The sequence below is a fragment of the Pocillopora damicornis genome, chromosome 3 (assembly GCF_964200805.1).
Source record: "Pocillopora damicornis chromosome 3, jaPocDami1.2, whole genome shotgun sequence".
In the NCBI taxonomy this organism is placed as follows: Eukaryota; Metazoa; Cnidaria; class Anthozoa; order Scleractinia; family Pocilloporidae; genus Pocillopora; species Pocillopora damicornis.
This window is the reverse complement of record NC_142672.1, coordinates 6,092,493-6,109,992: the sequence shown is the minus strand read 5'-3', so window position 1 is coordinate 6,109,992 and position 17,500 is coordinate 6,092,493. Positions and strand designations below refer to the sequence as shown.

General features: G+C 41.0%; 1 protein-coding gene and 5 pseudogenes across 2 annotated transcripts in view; 1 reads left to right on the top strand and 5 right to left on the bottom strand.

Annotated features, from left to right (window-relative positions):
- Positions 1-1,103, bottom strand: part of LOC149047978 (uncharacterized) — a 1,467-nt gene extending 364 nt beyond the window's left edge. The window contains exon 1 of the mRNA XM_089198910.1: positions 1-1,103. This exon is cut by the window's left edge and continues 364 nt beyond it. Coding sequence (XP_089055036.1) covers positions 1-1,103 — 1,103 coding nt within the window.
- A 28-nt stretch (positions 1,104-1,131) lies between these two features.
- Positions 1,132-3,709, bottom strand: LOC149047977 (uncharacterized; annotated as a pseudogene).
- Positions 3,237-5,355, bottom strand: LOC149047976 (uncharacterized; annotated as a pseudogene).
- On the bottom strand, positions 5,351-6,254 carry LOC149047975 (uncharacterized; annotated as a pseudogene).
- A 3,115-nt stretch (positions 6,255-9,369) lies between these two features.
- Positions 9,370-10,638, top strand: LOC149047974 (uncharacterized; annotated as a pseudogene).
- A 695-nt stretch (positions 10,639-11,333) lies between these two features.
- Positions 11,334-16,581, bottom strand: LOC149047973 (uncharacterized; annotated as a pseudogene). The gene is made up of 3 exons (XR_016184914.1): positions 14,146-16,581; positions 13,790-14,043; positions 11,334-13,663 (listed from the first exon to the last, which is right to left on the bottom strand). The product of XR_016184914.1 is annotated as an uncharacterized LOC149047973 (transcript).
- Between the last annotated feature and the right edge of the window lie 919 nt (positions 16,582-17,500).

Below are 17,500 nucleotides of genomic sequence, written 5' to 3'. Positions count from 1 at the left end.
TTGTAGTGGCCTAGAAGTAGGTCGTTTGGAGTGATCGGTGGGGCCTCCCAGATATCGTCGGAACTGGGGTACAGCGGTCGTCCATTGACCATGTAGGTGATTTCTGACAGAATTGTTCTCCATTGTTCCTCGGAGTAGGCTTGGTTCTTGCAAGTGGCGTTAAATGCTTGTCTGACTGACTTTATTAGGGTTTCAACAACTCCGTTTTGGTGACTCGCATGTGGTGTATTCCATTCGCATCTGAGCTCGCAGCTAAATTTATCAGAGAGGACACTCTTTACCCCAGGAATATCCCAGTTCTGCGTGATTTCCTTTAGGTAGCCTTGGGCACCCACGAAATTTGTACCACGGTCTGACCAGCAAACATTAGGGTGTCCGCGTAGGCAGGCAAACCGTCGAAAGGCCATTAAGAATGCGTCTGAAGTTTTATCGGTGACCAGCTCAAGATGAATCGCACGTGATGTCATGCAAGTGAAGATGATCACTTGTGCCTCTTTCAGAGTTTTGCGGCCGAGCTTGATCTGTACTGGCCCAAACATGTCCATAGCAGTGTTTGAGAATGCCGGGAAGTCAGCTGCTACTCTTAGGTTTGGAATCTGTCCCATGAGCTGGTTGAGAGGCCTTTTCCGTAGTTTTCTGCATATGACACACTTTGAGGTGACGGTCTTAGCCATTCTGCGGAGTCCAATGATCCAGAATCTTTTTCTGGCCTCGTGGATTAAACTCTTATAGCCACAATGCCCACGTCGTTCGTGGAGGTCACGCAGAAGCAAGATCACAAAGGGGTAGTCTTTTGGCCAGATGATAGGTTTTCTCAACTCTTCCGGGAGACATCTGACATCTTCAAGTCGACCGTGCGCACGAAAAAGGCTATCTTCATCCTTCTTTGCTACCAGTTTCTTATCCAAGCTGTCTTCGTTGACGTGAAATTGACTCCACTTCAGAAGATGGGTCTCAACAGCCTGGTCTAACAACTTTTGCGCTTCCTCTTTTACGACCTCGAAGCAACCCTTTTTCATAAACCCCCTTTCAGCGGAGAGTATCCTCTTCAGAGCGATGTTGTAGTTGCTTCGTTTTGGAGGCCCTCCTTCTTTCCAGGGCATCTTCACTTGTATTCTCCCGTCGACCAAGGTAGTTGAAGCTGCGAGGGACTTCACGAACTTGCTCTCACGTAACACGTTTTCAGTGCAAGTACAGAGTTTGGTTGGTTTGACTCCAAGGAGGTCTTGGTGCAGAAGTTTCTTGATATCTTCCTCGACACTCACTGTCCCTACTTCTATTGACTGAATTTCAGATAGAGTGGAGCCGCTTGACTCGAACTGTCCCAGAACGTACCATCCAAAACAGTTTCTTTTCCCGATGGGCTCTCCAGGTTCTCCGGACACTGTGTGAATATCAATGAAGGCCTCTACGAAGTCTGTGCCAATAAGGAGATCTATGGCACCACCCGAGAGATGTATTTTATCGGAAACGTTTTTCAAATGGCTGTATTGTCTCACTGACTCCTTAGAAATTGTTTTGGCACTACTGCAAGGTCTAGTTACGGTATACACTTGAAGGGTCTTCGTAATATCTTCGTCAGAAGGCGAGGCAACCGTGACATCAATTATCTCAGAAGGTTCGCTTTTCTTCTTTCCACCCGCCAGATTCATAGTGAGACGTGTTGCTGCTCCATTTAAGCCAAGTCGACCAGCTGCACTTTTGGAGAGTAGGCTTGTGTTAGACCCGGAGTCCAAGATGGCGAGAACTTCTACAAAGTTTCCATTTTTGTCCATGACTTTAACTTTTTGCACAGGGCAAAGTCCAGTAACAGGTTTCAACTTGCTTTTCTGGTACACAGCATTCCCCTGGATGTTACCATTCGATGTAGGTGTGGGCCCTTGGAACTGACTTTGAAACGGTGGTGCTTTGGGATTCAAACTTGTGTTAGTTTCTCCAGTCTTCTCGTTATGTAGGCACCGGTGATGGTTTTTTCTGCATTTGTCGCAGGTTGAGCCGTCTGGTTTCTTGCAATTGTTTGTGTGATGCGCTCTCAGACACTTGCGACATCGCCAATGTTGCTTTACAACCTCCCACCTTTGATTGACTGTTAGAATCTGAAACTTAGGACATGCAGCCAGGTGATGTTTGGTCTTACAGCGAAGAGGACATGTTTCATCGTCAGAATCCTCGCTGTTAGCGGCGTTATTTTCTGTCTTTTTGGGACTTTTGTCTCGGCGAATTTCGTTTCTTTCCACTGTGTTGGTGTTCGCTTTCCCTCGGGAACGAATACTCGCTTCTTGATGTAACCAGGTGATTAGATTGCTCACGGTTTCTTCTTTTCCTTCTCTTTTCATTTCTCTACCAAAATCTGAATTGTCACTTGGATCGAGTTTGGACAGAAGCTGGGACATGAGGAACGGCGCTTCAACTGACTCCAGCACAGGACACCCAATATTATCTTCCATGTCACTTACATAACAGGCTATTGTCGTAGCGAAATGCGTTAGGGACTTAGAATCTCGTTTGACTGCTTTAAGATTATCAATCTCGGTGTGCAGTTCGTCCATTAATTTTCGTCTGTCTGCGAACTCTGTATCCAAAATGATCCACGCGCTGTCAATGGTTTTACAAGTTTTTACTTGGTCGGTCCAGAACGATCCTTTTGGCATTGCATTTCGAAAACGTTGCAATTGTTCATCTTTATCCTGACCGTATTTCTTCATCCAATGGCTGAACTCCTTTTTCCACGTGGCATAGGTTCTGCGAGTTCCGTCCCATACTGGTACAGGTAATCGTTGTAAACTTGAGTTTGACGGTTTTGATGCGATGTTATCGGCCATTTTCTGCACCGCCGACGTCATGGACGACATTGATAATGTTAGCGCTTCCAGAGTTGTCGCATTGTTAGAATTTTCTGAGGAGTTTTGTTCCTTTTGATATGCAGCAAACTTTAAAGTGATTTGAAGGAAATCAGCTTTGGTTTTGTCTCCAGCTTTCTTTGTTGCTAACACGAGTTCGTCTTCTGGGCCAGTGCCTTCGTCGACCAGTCTATCCAGAATTGTTTCCTGCTGTTTCTTGACCAGCCTGTACTTGGTTTCTACTAAACTGAATGCTGCTTCAAGTGTTTTTAGTTTCGGTTTTACGGAGAAAATTGTTTCGAATTCTTCCATTAATTCGTACAAGAGTTTGACGGCATTGTCCAGTTTTCCCGCGAGAGTTTTCACGTCTACCTTCGGCGGCATTGTGAGCGGAATTTAAATGCGAAGCTTGGCGGTAGTTAGTAACTCGGCGTAATCTTCTGCAACAAATTTTGACTGATTCGCTCCTGTGATTGAAGGGCTACTTTACATTGAAGATTTCACCACTAACTGATTTTTGCGTACATGACCATACATGGAATTTATTTGCACTTGTAGTAATATAGTCAACTGAAAAATTAAATTAATATGATAAAGAAGGTTATTACACATGTCGATTTCGGTTGAAGCGACGGGAAAAATATTATACTTACAATTTGTGTTCCATATGCGGCTAGTAAGCTTCGAAGTGCGATCTGTGGTGACACTTTTGAAATGTAAGTTGCGTAACGAACTTCTAGGTTTTTAAATAATTAGTCACCTGATCTATTTTTGCCGCGTTGCGCTAAGATAATTAAATATTCACAAAAAAATGACAAACGGCTTGAGAAATGCAAATCAGACGATAATAAGTATCGCGAGCTGAAGCATCTGAATGCCAACAGCTGAGACAGTCTGCGAATTGATTGTGTTTTCCAGGAACGTGTAATGCTCGAACTTCAAAATCGAAAAGAGCAGCGGTGAACCAAAGTTGTCGCAGACAGGGCTGCATGAAAGGATCCTTGGATCTTGTAGAATTGATAACGGTCACCGCAGCGGAGTTATCACAGGCAATGATGAATTTGCGTCCGCGTAACTGAGGAGCCCAGTGCTTGAGTGAAACAATGATCGTGAAAAGTTCCAGCGCGTTGATATGAAGATTGGCAGGAGAAATACAATCAGGAAAAACAAAGCTAATGCACTCCGTTTGACAAGTAGCGCCGCCTCCAGAAAGGCAGGCGTCAGTCGAGAAGTGAAGGCTCTCAAAGTCCCAGGAGGAAGGCTTGATGAGCGATACACGATTAAACCGGGGAAGAAAATCGAGCCACCACTGAATATCTGAGAGCATAGAAGCAGAAATGGGGTATCGGTGACGGGCTGGCTGCGTGCACTCACGAAGACTATTTAGGAGTCGAGCCATGAAGATTCTACCGGGCTTAATGCAAGCGGTAACAAAAGAGAGCTTCCCTAGAAGGGACTGAAGTTGTTTCTTAGTAAAACAAGTAGCGGATTTCCAAAGTTTGAGTTAGGCCTGGAAATCGTCAAGACGTGAAGGAGGAACCTCGAGGGTGAACGCTGCAGTGTCAACAAGAAGACCGAGACAAATGATGGACGTTGAAGGAGGCGAGTCCTTCTCAGGAGAAGAATCTAAGCCGAGATGTTGGAATAGCTGACCGAGACAGGAAAAGGCCTGGGCTGCAAGAGATGGATATTCCGCGCCGTAAAAATCGTCAAGATAAACGTCTGCGAAAAACCCCTGCGCAGTGAAGATATGGACGACCGCCTTTGTCGTGCGTTGGCAAATCATAGCTGACGAACGCAAACCGAAAGGACAACGAGTGTCAAAATAAAATTTACCCTTATAACAAAAGCCCAGTAAATGATAGTCCTTGGGGTCTACAGGAAACTGTCAATAAGCCCGACGCAAGTCCTTCTTGAAAATGAGACAGTGACGACCTTTCTCGAGAATGAATTCAACGAGGCAATCAATGCCAGGCAAACGTAGCTTAAAATGCTCGCCCAGATAGGTGTCTTGAGAAATGCCATCGTTGACTGAGGAGCCGTGAGGGAAACTCAAGTCCATAACCACGCGCCACGTCGAGGTACCACGTTTGGGCACTGTTTGAAGAGGCGAGGATACGAAATCGTCTGCAAATGGGGGATGATCGAAGGGTCCGGCTATAGCATTCCAAGATAATTCAGTGTCAAGATAGGTTTGCACATGCGAATCAAAGTTCGTAGCAGATGGATGATTATGCAATGATGAAACAGGAGGAGTGTGTGCTGTATAATTAACAGGCCAACCGTACGAAAGAAAATCGATCACAATGTTATGATAATTGGAAAGCAGTGTTCTCCAGTTCGAAAGCAAGAGCGAAGTAGGAACCAAAACCTTGGCACCGAAGGGATTTGGCTGCTGGAGACGAGAAGCAATTAAATGTCGAACAACTGCTGAATTTTTAAAATGTTCATGTCCGTTTCTGTTCCGGGTCAAAGAGGTCGCTGAGGAAATTTCGTCTGGAATTACTCGGCCTAGTTGTCATTGGGGTGGGATTGGTGTGCGACGTTTTGAGCAATGAAGCATCGGGTGATCCGCCTTGCACACTCGACAGGGGTGATGTTCTTTGTAATTAACTTCATCTTGCGGATCGCAATCACAAGAGCCAGTGTAATTCCAGGTTTTGCAAGCTTTTGTAACTGTGGGTGGAACCGCCTGTTGACGATCACCCGAGGATGCGTTGTTAGAGGGTTGACGCGGGTTGTCAATTCGCTGTCGTGTATTTCGTAAATCTGAATGGCGAAAAAAGGTTGTGGCTTGATCTTGGATAGACTTAAAATCCTGCCGTTCCGAACGACGCTGTTCGACCTGTTTGGCGATAAACTTATGAAAACCATGAACGCTAATCCACGAATAACTAATTGCTTTAGTGAGTACTCGAGATGAGCTAACATGGCATCCTTTAGCGAAGAATCATAGGTTTTGATCATAATCAAGAAACCCGAAACAAACTCGGGCAGTTCTAACTTATCATATTCACCTTGAATGGACGGAACAAAATCCTGTGGCCAGTCGATGTTGCGCTTGGTGCGTCCTGGCGCAATAGCTTTTCTGGCGTCTTGCGTGGAGAGATCTGCGAACGAATTTTCGAGAGGGTGGTCCTGGCAGCTCATGGCAAGTACTTTCACCTCCAGCTCCAACTTTTCCTTTTGTAGTTTGATCAACTGAAGCTGCTGGTCGAATGAAAGAGAAGGATTGGTATCGGCGTCAGGAACGAATGGCGGTGAAGAAGCTCCAGGTACTGTAACTGGTCTGGTTTTTTATTTAGACGATCTAGCTTCTGACTTGGTAGACTGTTCGAAGAGAACGGGATCAACGGGATTGCTCTGCTCCAGAATGAGAGCGTCATGAAACAGCGAGTCCGTTGGAAAATCGTACACGAAGTCTGGATCAGACACCTTCTTGGAGCGACGTTTTGGACGTGCGCCTGCGGAGAGTGCTATTAGGAACGAAAGAGTTTGGAGAAAAGAACGTGAAGGAAAAAGAGATTACGCCTCGTCTCCGGATCTGACAAAAGATGAGACGCTAGGCCACGCACTAGATTATAAAGGAAATTCGATATCTCTATCACTAGTTAATTAACCATCATTAGTCAATGATTACTCGATGACTCTTTAATTCCCTTTTTCTTTGGCCTTTTCCTAGATCTGCTCACACCTTGATCCGCCATTTTGATTCCTTGGGATCCACGCCTCCTTAGCATTGCCCCTTGTTTTACTGATTATTGGTAAAACAAGACTCTGAGCCAGTTACTGATTATTGGTAATTCTAGAATGAGGACATGTTGGGCTTGCGAGTCATTCATGTGCGAAGAGACTGGAAGCGAAATGGAGCTTTACAAGTATGCGCAGTTGTTTCCAATCGATTCAACGTGGCTGTTTTCATGTAAAAAGTTCTTTCGAGTGTTAATCGGTGTTGTTCGCGGTTTGTTTTAGATTTTTTAAGCTTTCGTCAAATTTTCAGCTGAAGCTAGATCGAAAGATTGTAAACGGTAAAATTATCTGTGTTTTAACGACCTTGCCGGTCCATGCCGGTTAGGTTTCAAGCTTTTACATTGCTTTTGGACTGCTCTGGAGGAAAGTAAGTGGTTTCTTTACTTTGTGCACATGCGTGAACATAGTTTAATTTCACGAAAAAGGTTGGTGGTTTAAGAGTGTTCCGTCCAAGATGGACGTCAAGTGTCACAAGGAAAAGTTGGCTTCGTTTTGTCGGTGATGCGGGAACTTTTTTGATACAAATCCAGCAACAAGTAGACATAAATCGAAGCTTGCTGTAACTTTTTCTAAGGAGCTCCAAGCAACGACAGTGAAGAAATGCATCCACCGTCTCTGTGTCGATGCTGTATTTTAAAGCTTGAACGTTTCAAGAAATAGAGAAACAGAAACGATCGTCAATTAAAGTTTCCAGGTGACAAAGGTAAATGTTGTGTGTTTTTGACTCATGATTCCTATGTGAAAGAGGGAAGTTGCCTAATTTGCTGTTTTAATTTAAGACAAAGCCCAAGAAAAAAAAGACCCCATGAACCTGACAACAGCCCCTCTGTAAGTGGAAATGCCAGTGAGAATTCAGAGGGAGCTGCAGCTGGGGGTAAAAAGAAACCTTTTGTTAGACAGGTCTTTACCAGTTCAGCTGAAAGTTCAACAAAAAGTTGAACTGTCTAACAGGAACATACTGTGACCAGCAGTGGCATGTTCAGGTTTTGCAGTCTTGCTGAGGTAGACCTGCTTGCCAACATCAAGTACAAACAAACATAAACTTTGATTTGGTTTAGTAGAAATTGTTCTAGCATTAGCTTGATAGCCACCAAAAATATGGATGATATTATCACAAATTGTGGCAGCCTGCGAGGACAAATATTGTGGTGCAACCATGGGAAATTGTACAGAAGAGGACAAAATTGTATTTGTGGCAAAGTTAAATTCTACTGCTGTAACTTCATGAATACTGTAATACTCAACTGCATGGTCATCAACCAGTTAAATACCCCCGGCAATGTAAAGAGTGCTTGTTGCTGACCGAAACACTGCAGCATGATAAGCTCTTGGAGGGATTTCCTCACACAAGCATGTCCAAGAATTCTCCATAATGTTGAAGGCACATAGCCTTCCATCCTTACATGATTGCCTAAAGATATTGTCCACACCCTCAAGGCGATTTTCTAAGGTGACCCCACCAAACAGAATGGCTCTTTTACTTGAAATTGTAGTAAAACTATGCCCTGTTCTTGGGGAAGGAACTGTTCCCATTTGAAAAGCTGAACCTTCAGTTGAAGGTGTTTTGTTCCCAGTTAAAGCAGTCAAGTCTATTTCAAAATTCAATGACTCGGGCATCTTTTTAGCTTGTCTTTAGCAGTAACATTTATTTTCATCAGCTCATTCGTACATGTCATGGTTCTCGTATCTATCCCTCCCGACAAAAGCAAAACATACTCCTCAGGATCAGGTGGTAACTTTGACCGTGCGTTGATGAGCGTACTCCCTTGCAAGGGAAACAAAGATGATCCTCTCAATTTATCGGGTCCAAACACAGTGCAAGAATTAATTTCAACATCACTACTGGATAAAATGAATTCCATTAGAGTAAGGGAATTCCCTAACTCCCATGTGGACGGCTCATTGTATCTAGCTCCTCCAAGAAACAATTTCCCCACATGTTTCTCTTCGGATTCCTTCGGACTTTTTTCCCATAAAATACACGAACAGTGTCCTTCGGGTAAGAAAAATTGTTCCTGACGGGCATTCAGTAAGTGCTTTTTCTGACTAACTTTTCTGTTATCCGCCGAATACTCGAGTAAAGAAATAAATTTGAAATCTTCTAAGTCTACACTCGACCTTCCCTCTGGGTCCGCCATCTTGTTTCAAAAATTTCACACCACAGCGCTTGCGCAGTAGACCAGCCGCGCAATAAAAAGCCTGGACCGAGCAATATGAAATTTTCTAAGGTCAGTGGACAGTAATTTCGTAGTGTCTGAAAAACACGAACAGATTTAACCGCTAATTACATGCGGTCTTAAAGAAATTACACTAACAGAAATCAGCGCGAATAATTGAATGTAACAAAGCCTAAGAAAACCAAAAACGACTTGAAACAACTGACTTACTTCGTGACGGGATTCCAGAGTTAAATTGAACTGTGTAACCATTAAAAACGGGAAAGCTATCCTGATTCATACCTCCGACACGACACGTGTAAAAAACTAACTAAAAACCATCAACTTGCTCATATTTCAATGTCAATCAATGTGATCAATAAGTGAAAAGAAAAAGTGAAATATTAAACTAAATAAACTGTTAAACGTAACGCAAATGTCACGCGAGCAATGTTCTTCTCGAAACACACGATGTTCGGTTGCCATGGGTTTTCCTCCCGCAACTCTGATGCGCGCTGGCGCAGAAATCAGCGGCAGTTGGCACGAAAAGTAAAGGCCTATTAAAAAATGGCGGCAAATAATAACAGCGCGAGCACATCAAACTCTGTTTAAGGCACTTCGGCATGGAGGATGAAACAGAGAGAGAGGAGACCGGTTTTGGAATACCAACTCCGTAGAGATGAAGTTCTCTGCGGAGAAAGAATGGTTGAGGAGGGTGCGTTTCGCAGAAAATAAACCTAACTACGGGATGAGAGACCTTGATCCCGTGTTGGAAGAGCTCACAGGCAACAAGTTGGAGCTTGTAGGTCCCTTGATGGATGGCTTCCTAAAGGAGATCGGGCTCTCTATTAATGCGAAGCTCGCTCGCTCTAGAATGACCGGTCTTATGGCGCCCATCACTCTCTTTATGCCATTTCAAGTCTTTAAACATATCTGGGTTTTAGTACAAGGCTACGGGGGAAGCGCGGACACAACCAAGAATGGTGAGAGAATAACGCTAACTTTCCAAAGGCTCGACACTGCAGAAAACATTTGGTCTCCCGCGAGATGTAAAGGAGAGAATTTTCTCAAGAAGCGGCACTTCGAGAAAATCCCCGAGGATGGTTGCGTGCTTCAAAGTTACAGCGGCAAGTCAATTGTTGTTGTAACACCAACAAAGGGTAGTAACCACATTTTGCGTGCAGCGCTATGATCGAGAAGGGTTTGCAAAGGACTCCAATTTGCAAAAGCTATTGAATTTGAACACTATCTAGCTTGACAGTTAATTAACAGTAGGACTTACTAATGTTTTGTTAGACCTTGTCACGAAACTTCATACATCAAAAGAATGACAACCTTGAATGTAATTTGAAACAAAGTTCTAAAGGAAACATGTTTTTAATACAAGCAGACATTTTAAAATTTAATCTTCGTATCTTGTAGACTGTAATACATTGGAGTGAATAAATAGAATTATGGTTTTACCTAAACATAATAGCTGAAAGCTTTTTTATTATTTGTCTAACAATGATGTCTGACTCATTTATGAAATTATCTATCAGTATACAGAATTACTCCTTTTAGATACAAATTTCATTTATCTGTGTATGGTTCATCTTACTTTTAAAACTATGAAGCTGCAAATTCGTTTACCTTTTATTTGAGACAAATCCATTAATAAAACAAATGTATTGTGTCCACATAAGCAAAATGCTGGATCACTAGTTATTGACCCTTTGACCCCTTACAATGTCTAGAATCTAATTTCTTCTTACAATATTAACCCCAAATTAAACATAAGGTCACAAGAATGAGGGAAATAATTATTAACTAATGAAGCTCTTGATTATTTAGCAAATTCTCCTTGTCAACACCTTGTAAAATATATTGAGAACAGTATAGAGAATATTCATGCTATTGTTGGCATGCAAAGGCTTAAGTGGCCAAACCTTTAAGTACAAAATTCCATAAATTCATTAGAGCAGAAACCCTGCCTCTAAAATGCAAGTTAGTAAAAAAATAATGGGTTTATAAAGTTTTAAATGTAATATGTCAGTGCATACCAAGTGATATCAGTGACAACAGTACTTTCGCATTTGGACAGGTTTAACCTCTCTGACAAACATAGCTAATTTAAAAAACTTTGCACCAATTGAAATATATTTTTCTTATGAAGTAGGTATATTACTCACATTACTGGTACACAGAATGTGTTGAGAGCCTAGTTATCATTCTCATAACAAGTATGCCTTATTGTGCACCAACTTGGCCAAGAAAAATAACTTGAAAATCAAATATTTTGAGAGATTTAAACTGTTGATTAAAAAATAATTCAACTTCCCCTCCCCAGCCAATGCACCTTCAAGGCGCTTAATTAGAATTTCCTTAGTACCTGCAGTGCTTAATCCTCTACTTCGTAAAGCTTCCTTTAAACTAGGTACTGTCATCAAAGTTGGCTGCATAGCTTCCTTTCTTACCTCAGTGGCATTGCAGAACTTTAAATGAGACAATAATGACAGGTTATCAGCAAAGCGAGTATTGCACTGTTTACAGACAACAGGTTAGTGCACACAACACTGATTCTGTCAGACCTCTGCTGCTTGCACAAGTCACAAGGTTAATACTAGAGAAACAAACTTGACAACTGAGCAAATCGTTCTTTATTTCTACCACAATTACAAACATTTGATTGGTAACAGTGTGGTGGAGAACGTGATTGGTAGTGTGAGGTATAAGAAGAGGGCATTGGTTGATGTTCTGGGAGGTAAAATGAGCGAACATAATTACTTCGCACTACTTGCCATCATTTACCAGTGGCAGTACTTACATTTGACCGGTTAGTTAAGGTCAAAACTTCCTTCACTCCAGAATGTTTGGCCTCTTTAGCCTGCAAAGAGACAATGCCATAGCCCACCCCATACCTTGTAAACAGCAAATTTGCATGATAGGGAATGGCATATCCAATTGTCCATGTTGTGACATTAACACTGGATGAAAAAAACAAAGACATCAGGTTAAAATACATACTACACATTTCTTTCAGTTCTGCAACCTGAGCAGAATTGGTCTCTATTCTATTAAAAAGCCCCCCAGCATTCCTCAGATACTCACCTATCTTGCTAAGAGCCAGTTGTTGGATTGCTTGTGCCTCTGTTTCATCTTCATTTTCTAAAGTGTCAACTAAACGGTAGTAATATCGAGTCAATGCAATAGCTTGATTGCCAATAAGCCTAACTGGTAATTTGTTATACCTGTTAGTTTCATCACTAAAATGTTCTTTTACTCTTGAAGCCAAGTATCCCAGTCCACACCCCCCCTCACCTGTTGCATGCCTTACGTGAGGAAAACCTGTCTTCTGCAGGTATTGTTTTAGGTCCTCCTCTGATTTCTGCAACATTTCCTGCTTTCTGGCACGCTCCCCAACACTGTCTATATCAGAAACCCTCAAAAGAGTCTTTTGGGGTTGTCCCTCCTTAACATCTCCATCTCTATTCCCTATAGGTGCTGCCAGGGCAGAAACAAAAGGATCAAACTTTCCTCTTCTTACTGCCTCTAAATATAGGAGATCAATATAATGCTGCCAGGCATTGATCTCACAGTGCATGGGTTCTGGCCTTAACTTGTCTGCAAAATGCCCAATCCTTGGTAGACCTAACTGTCGGATGCCATTTTCAGCCATAAACTGCAACTTTCTGGAATTTTTATTTTTTTCTGAAAGGTTTGGGGGAAGAGAGGTGATAAAATTGTTTACCTTCTCAGTATTAGAAGTTCTCATTTCCATAGTGTAAGGCTTCCAGGTGTCATCTTTACCCACTCCAATACTACCCCCCATAGTGTTCATGTTTCCTTTATGAACATTTGCATATGGGGAAGGATATTTAGCTGCCTGGTTGAGTTCATTGGCAGCCCAGCTCTGCCAGGACAGGTCTGCTCCTGGCTGAAATTCAAAAGTGCACTCCTTATCACAAACAGTCAAAACATTACCTTCCAATATTTTCATCTCTTCAGTGTGCTGCTTCCAGAGGTCATGCATTATTTGATCTTTCTCTTTTACACTTACACAGTGGAGGAGGTACTGGAAGTCCCTACTTCGTACCTGATCTCCAAAGTTCCAGCACACCATACTTCCTATTGACATTGTCAGCTCATTTGTTTCAGGAGTTCCATCATCTGAGAACTGAAAAATAAAATTATTTTCATTTTCATTGAACCAGACAAGTTTACGAGAAAGATGGGGAACTCTCAAGTGCAAATCAATAATCATAAACACCAGGTCAGTGACTGTGCGAGAAACACCTGATACCCCTGGGATCTGTGTGACATGACCAATGTCTAAACTTTTCACAAACTTGTCAACATTGTCATCTGAGAAGCTGAGCTTGGGTAACCTTAAGTCAACTCCAAGACATTTAATGTTACGTGGCAGCCAGACTTCTTTTTCAGCATTAAAAAATGAACTTTGTGTTTTACAGACAAGATTATACTTTCTTCTAGACAAATAACTCTGATATTTAAGTGCCACAGACTGTTTCAGTACTTCTTCTTACTTCTGAAAATCATTAATGGCTCTCTCAAAAATACCCTGAAGAAATCGGTCCCTCCTATAACTACTCATTAATTTGGTCATGGTTTCATTACTTGCATTGGCAGCCAAAAAATCCCATGCCCCATACAATGAAGCTTCAAAACCCCCATGAATAAATTCTAAAATGTTTTTAGTTTCTTCCCTTCTCCTATATCTAGTGCTCGACTTATAATCATTAATCATTTCATATGATGTGCTAGCAGCACTCCTTCGTCTTCGGGAATAATCCTTCTGCTCCAACAGCTTTTTCACTTTCTCATATGCCTCCTTTAGTTCTCTCAGTGTCTCCTCTGCTTCACTTATTTCTTTGTCTAGTGTCTCTTTCTCTCCTTTTGATTTTTGCAGTGCTCTTTCTATAAACAAGGATAGGGAATCATCATCAAAATAATGACAATTCCAAAACGGCAAATAAATGAATAAATAATAATCAATTCCGTTTATCTTGCCGCAACTAACCCACTTACAAGTAGGAAACTAACCTGATTCCTCCACTAGAGAATCTGTCTCCCTTTGTAAAGCCAAGATATCCTGCTCCTTCTTGGATAAAGCATCTACTTGGACTTGAAGATGGCAAAAGTTGTCTTGGAGCGTTTGGCGCTCCTTATGAATGTTAAAAATGGGCGATGTTTCCCAGAAACGATTTACTTGTCGTTTCGAATCACATTTGCCCACATGGCCTTTCCCTTTGCTGCATTTTCGGCTTTTTCCGCAACATTTACGGTCTCCTTCAGGGCTACAGATGAAATAAAACACTCGACATTGAGCCTGAGGAAATTCAAGATGGCGGCCTAAACTGATCAACGGAGAAAATCGAGTTTACAGGACATTTTCTTACCTGGATTCCTCCGAAGAAATCAGTGAAAACGACGCCATTTACACCAAAGTCCACTTTCAACTTTCGATTTATGGCACGCTCGGTAACTAAACGGTCAAAATTATACTTTTCAGGGAGGAGGACAGGTATTTTGGGTGTATTTTCTTCGTTTTTGTTCAAGTTCAAGTTCAAGTTCAAGTTCAAGTTTATTAAGTTTGCAGGAAAATCTTTGTACAATAATCACCTCCTGCAAATAGCGAGCTAATCTAGGCAGGAGGTGTTAAGGACATACAACACGAATTACAAAAACACGAATTATGCGAATTACTCGATTTTGCATACATTATTTGACAAAAGAGGGAAAAGGTGATAAAAAGTAAATTAATATATTATGTTTGAATTATAATTAAGATGCCTTTTTTATTTCAGAAATAAGAGTGCTAGTGTCAGCATAACTATCCAGACTTCCTAGAGTTGCAAATAGTGATGCTTGAATTTTCTTTTTGAATATGTGCTTCGGCAGACTTCGATAGCTTTCGGGAATACTGTTCCAAATTTTAGCCCCAACGATAGAAAAAGAGTTTTTATGATGATTAAGCCTAGAATAGTTAACATAGTAGTTACCAGAAGATGCTGATCGGGTATTATACTGATGTATGTCTTGTGTAGAAATAAAAAGATTGCAGATATTTTTAGGTGCAGAGTTAGTGGTTATATCAAGCATTAAGATTGATGAAAGTTTGAAGTAGAGCATTGTTATTGGCAGGATGTTAGATTGCGCGAAATATGGAATCGCATGCGTTCTGAAAGGCAGAAAGTAGATCAAGCGAACAGCTCTCTTTTGGAGTATAAGAATTTTTTCTAAATAAGATTTGGAGGCTTGGCCCCAGGCAATGAGGCCGTAAGATATATAGGGAGAAATTAAAGAATTATAAATACATAGAAGTGTTTTTAAGGGGACAAAGTGTCTTAGTCTCGAAATAATTCCAATATTTCTGCTGATTTTTAAAGCAGTATAATTAATGTGATGTTTCCAAGATAAATGTTGGTCAATTATTACCCCTAGGTATTTAACATGATCCTTACGTTCAAGATCAAAAAACGTTTTAGTGTGGCTATCATAGGCCTTAATGCGGATGTTAAAATTAATGCGTTTTTGATATGGATGAAAAATTATATAGTTTGTTTTCTTAATATTTAACGAGAGCTTATTAGCGATTAACCAGCCAACAACCTTAAATAGTTCACAGTTGATGATAGTTTCGAGAGATTTTAGGTTTTTATCAGCATATAAAAGGTTAGTGTCATCAGCAAAGAGATAAAAGGTTAGTTTGTCAGAGGCCATGTAAATGTCATTTACATAAATAAGAAACAGTAGGGGACCAAGTACACTTCCCTGAGGAACGCCGCAAAGGGTATTTTCCTTTCTAGATACGTGGGGACCAACTTGCGTGGTTTGGATTCTATTTGACAGATAGGAGGAGAACCAATCGTTTACTATACTACGAATGCCATAGTGGGATAATTTATGAAGGAGGTTAGAGTGATTGACAGTATCAAATGCTTTTTGAAGGTCAATAAATACACCACAGGAGAACATTCCCTTGTCCATGTTTGATTGAATTTTGTTAACAATATCAAGGATTGCATGCTCGGTTGAGCGCTGTTCACGGAAACCGTACTGAGACTCATAGAATAGGTTATGTTTGCTAAGAAAGGACTTTAGGCGGTTGTACATAATTTTCTTGAAGAGTCTATTAAAGACCGAAAGAAGTGATATTGGACGATAGTTCCCCGGTTCAGCTTCATCCCCATCCTTAAATATTGGAATGATCTTAGCATGCTTAAGTTTGGAGGGGAAAATGCCCCTTTGAACCGAGTTGTTTATAAGAGTTGCCAGAGGGGCAGATATAATATGACATGCACATTTCAGTAATCGAGTTGGACACGAGTAAAGTCCATGGGACTTGTTTGTTGGCGTAAGCATTATTTCGAGCTCGATTTCAGAAGAAAGAACAGAGTCAAACACAAAAGAGCAGGAAGGAACATTTAATGGGAGGTAATCACGAAAAGACTTATCGCTACTTGGTAGATCAGAGGCGAGACGGTTTCCAATAGAAGCAAAATGGCGGTTAAGTATATTAGCATTTTCTAGGGGATCATGGGATATCCCCTGGTTTAAAGGGCGTTTCATTGCCGCAATCACCTTCGCGTTTTTCTTTTTACGGTTGATCAAATCATTAATCCCTTCCCAGGTCCGCTTGAGGTTCTTTGTATTGTTTTGGAAATAGTTATGGAAGTAAATTTTTTTACTAAGACGAGTTAATGTTGAGATTTTATTTCTATACATCTTAAAGAGTTTAATATTACCCCCGTCAAGAAGTTTATTTTTCATTTTAATGGATTTTCGAATTCCTTTTGTGATCCATGGTTTAGAAAAAGATTTGAGCTTCCGCTGGGATATTGGTTTTAATGGAGCGTGCTTATTGATCAATTTATTTAATTTATTGTAAAAAGAAGAGAAAGCCTTATCGATATTAGTTTCATTACGGGAGACTATGTCAACCCAATCAATACGTGACAAGTCGTGTATAAAATTTTCTTCAGAAAACTGGGAAAAATCGCGCGCAAGAGGTCTGTCGGGTTTGCCTTTGACTACAAGCGAGCTTGTTAAACAAAACTGCGAGAAGTGGTCACTAATATCAGAGATTATATTGCCACTAATGATATTCTCATTAACTTTGTTTGTAAATATATTGTCGATTAATGAGAAAGAATTTCTATGCACACGAGTTGGTTTGTCGATACAAGGAGTTAAATTAAGGCTCTGGAGAGTTAAAAAAAAATCTTGTGCATAGTTGCAAGAATCAAAGGAAAGGAGATTAATATTAGCGTCAGTCATGACATATACAGGCTTGCCAGTAGCTATAAGGTTTTCTGCGGTTTCCTCAAAATAATTTAGGAAAAGCTCAGGTGAATTATGCTGACGATATAACACTCCGCAGATTATGTTTGCTACATTTGTTTGAAAAATTTCAACCCATAAAGCCTGAAAAGCTTCGTTAGAGCTTTTCTCTAAAACTGTGTATCTTAACTCTGAATCAATATACATGCCGACGCCACCCGCTGAAAGAGGTGTCGGGACGTATTCGAAAGTGTAACCTGGAATTTCAGGATTGAAGTCCATAGAATTTGCATTTCTAATTCTGGTTTCGGTTACTCCAATAACACTGAAATGATAATTAAGTTCATCGAGCAAATGGGTTTGGAAGTTTTCGAGATTACCTTTTAAGCTGCTAACATTATTATGAAAAAAAGATAAATGACTATCAGAACGTTGTTCATTTAACTGATTTTTTAGCTGACTAAAACTATA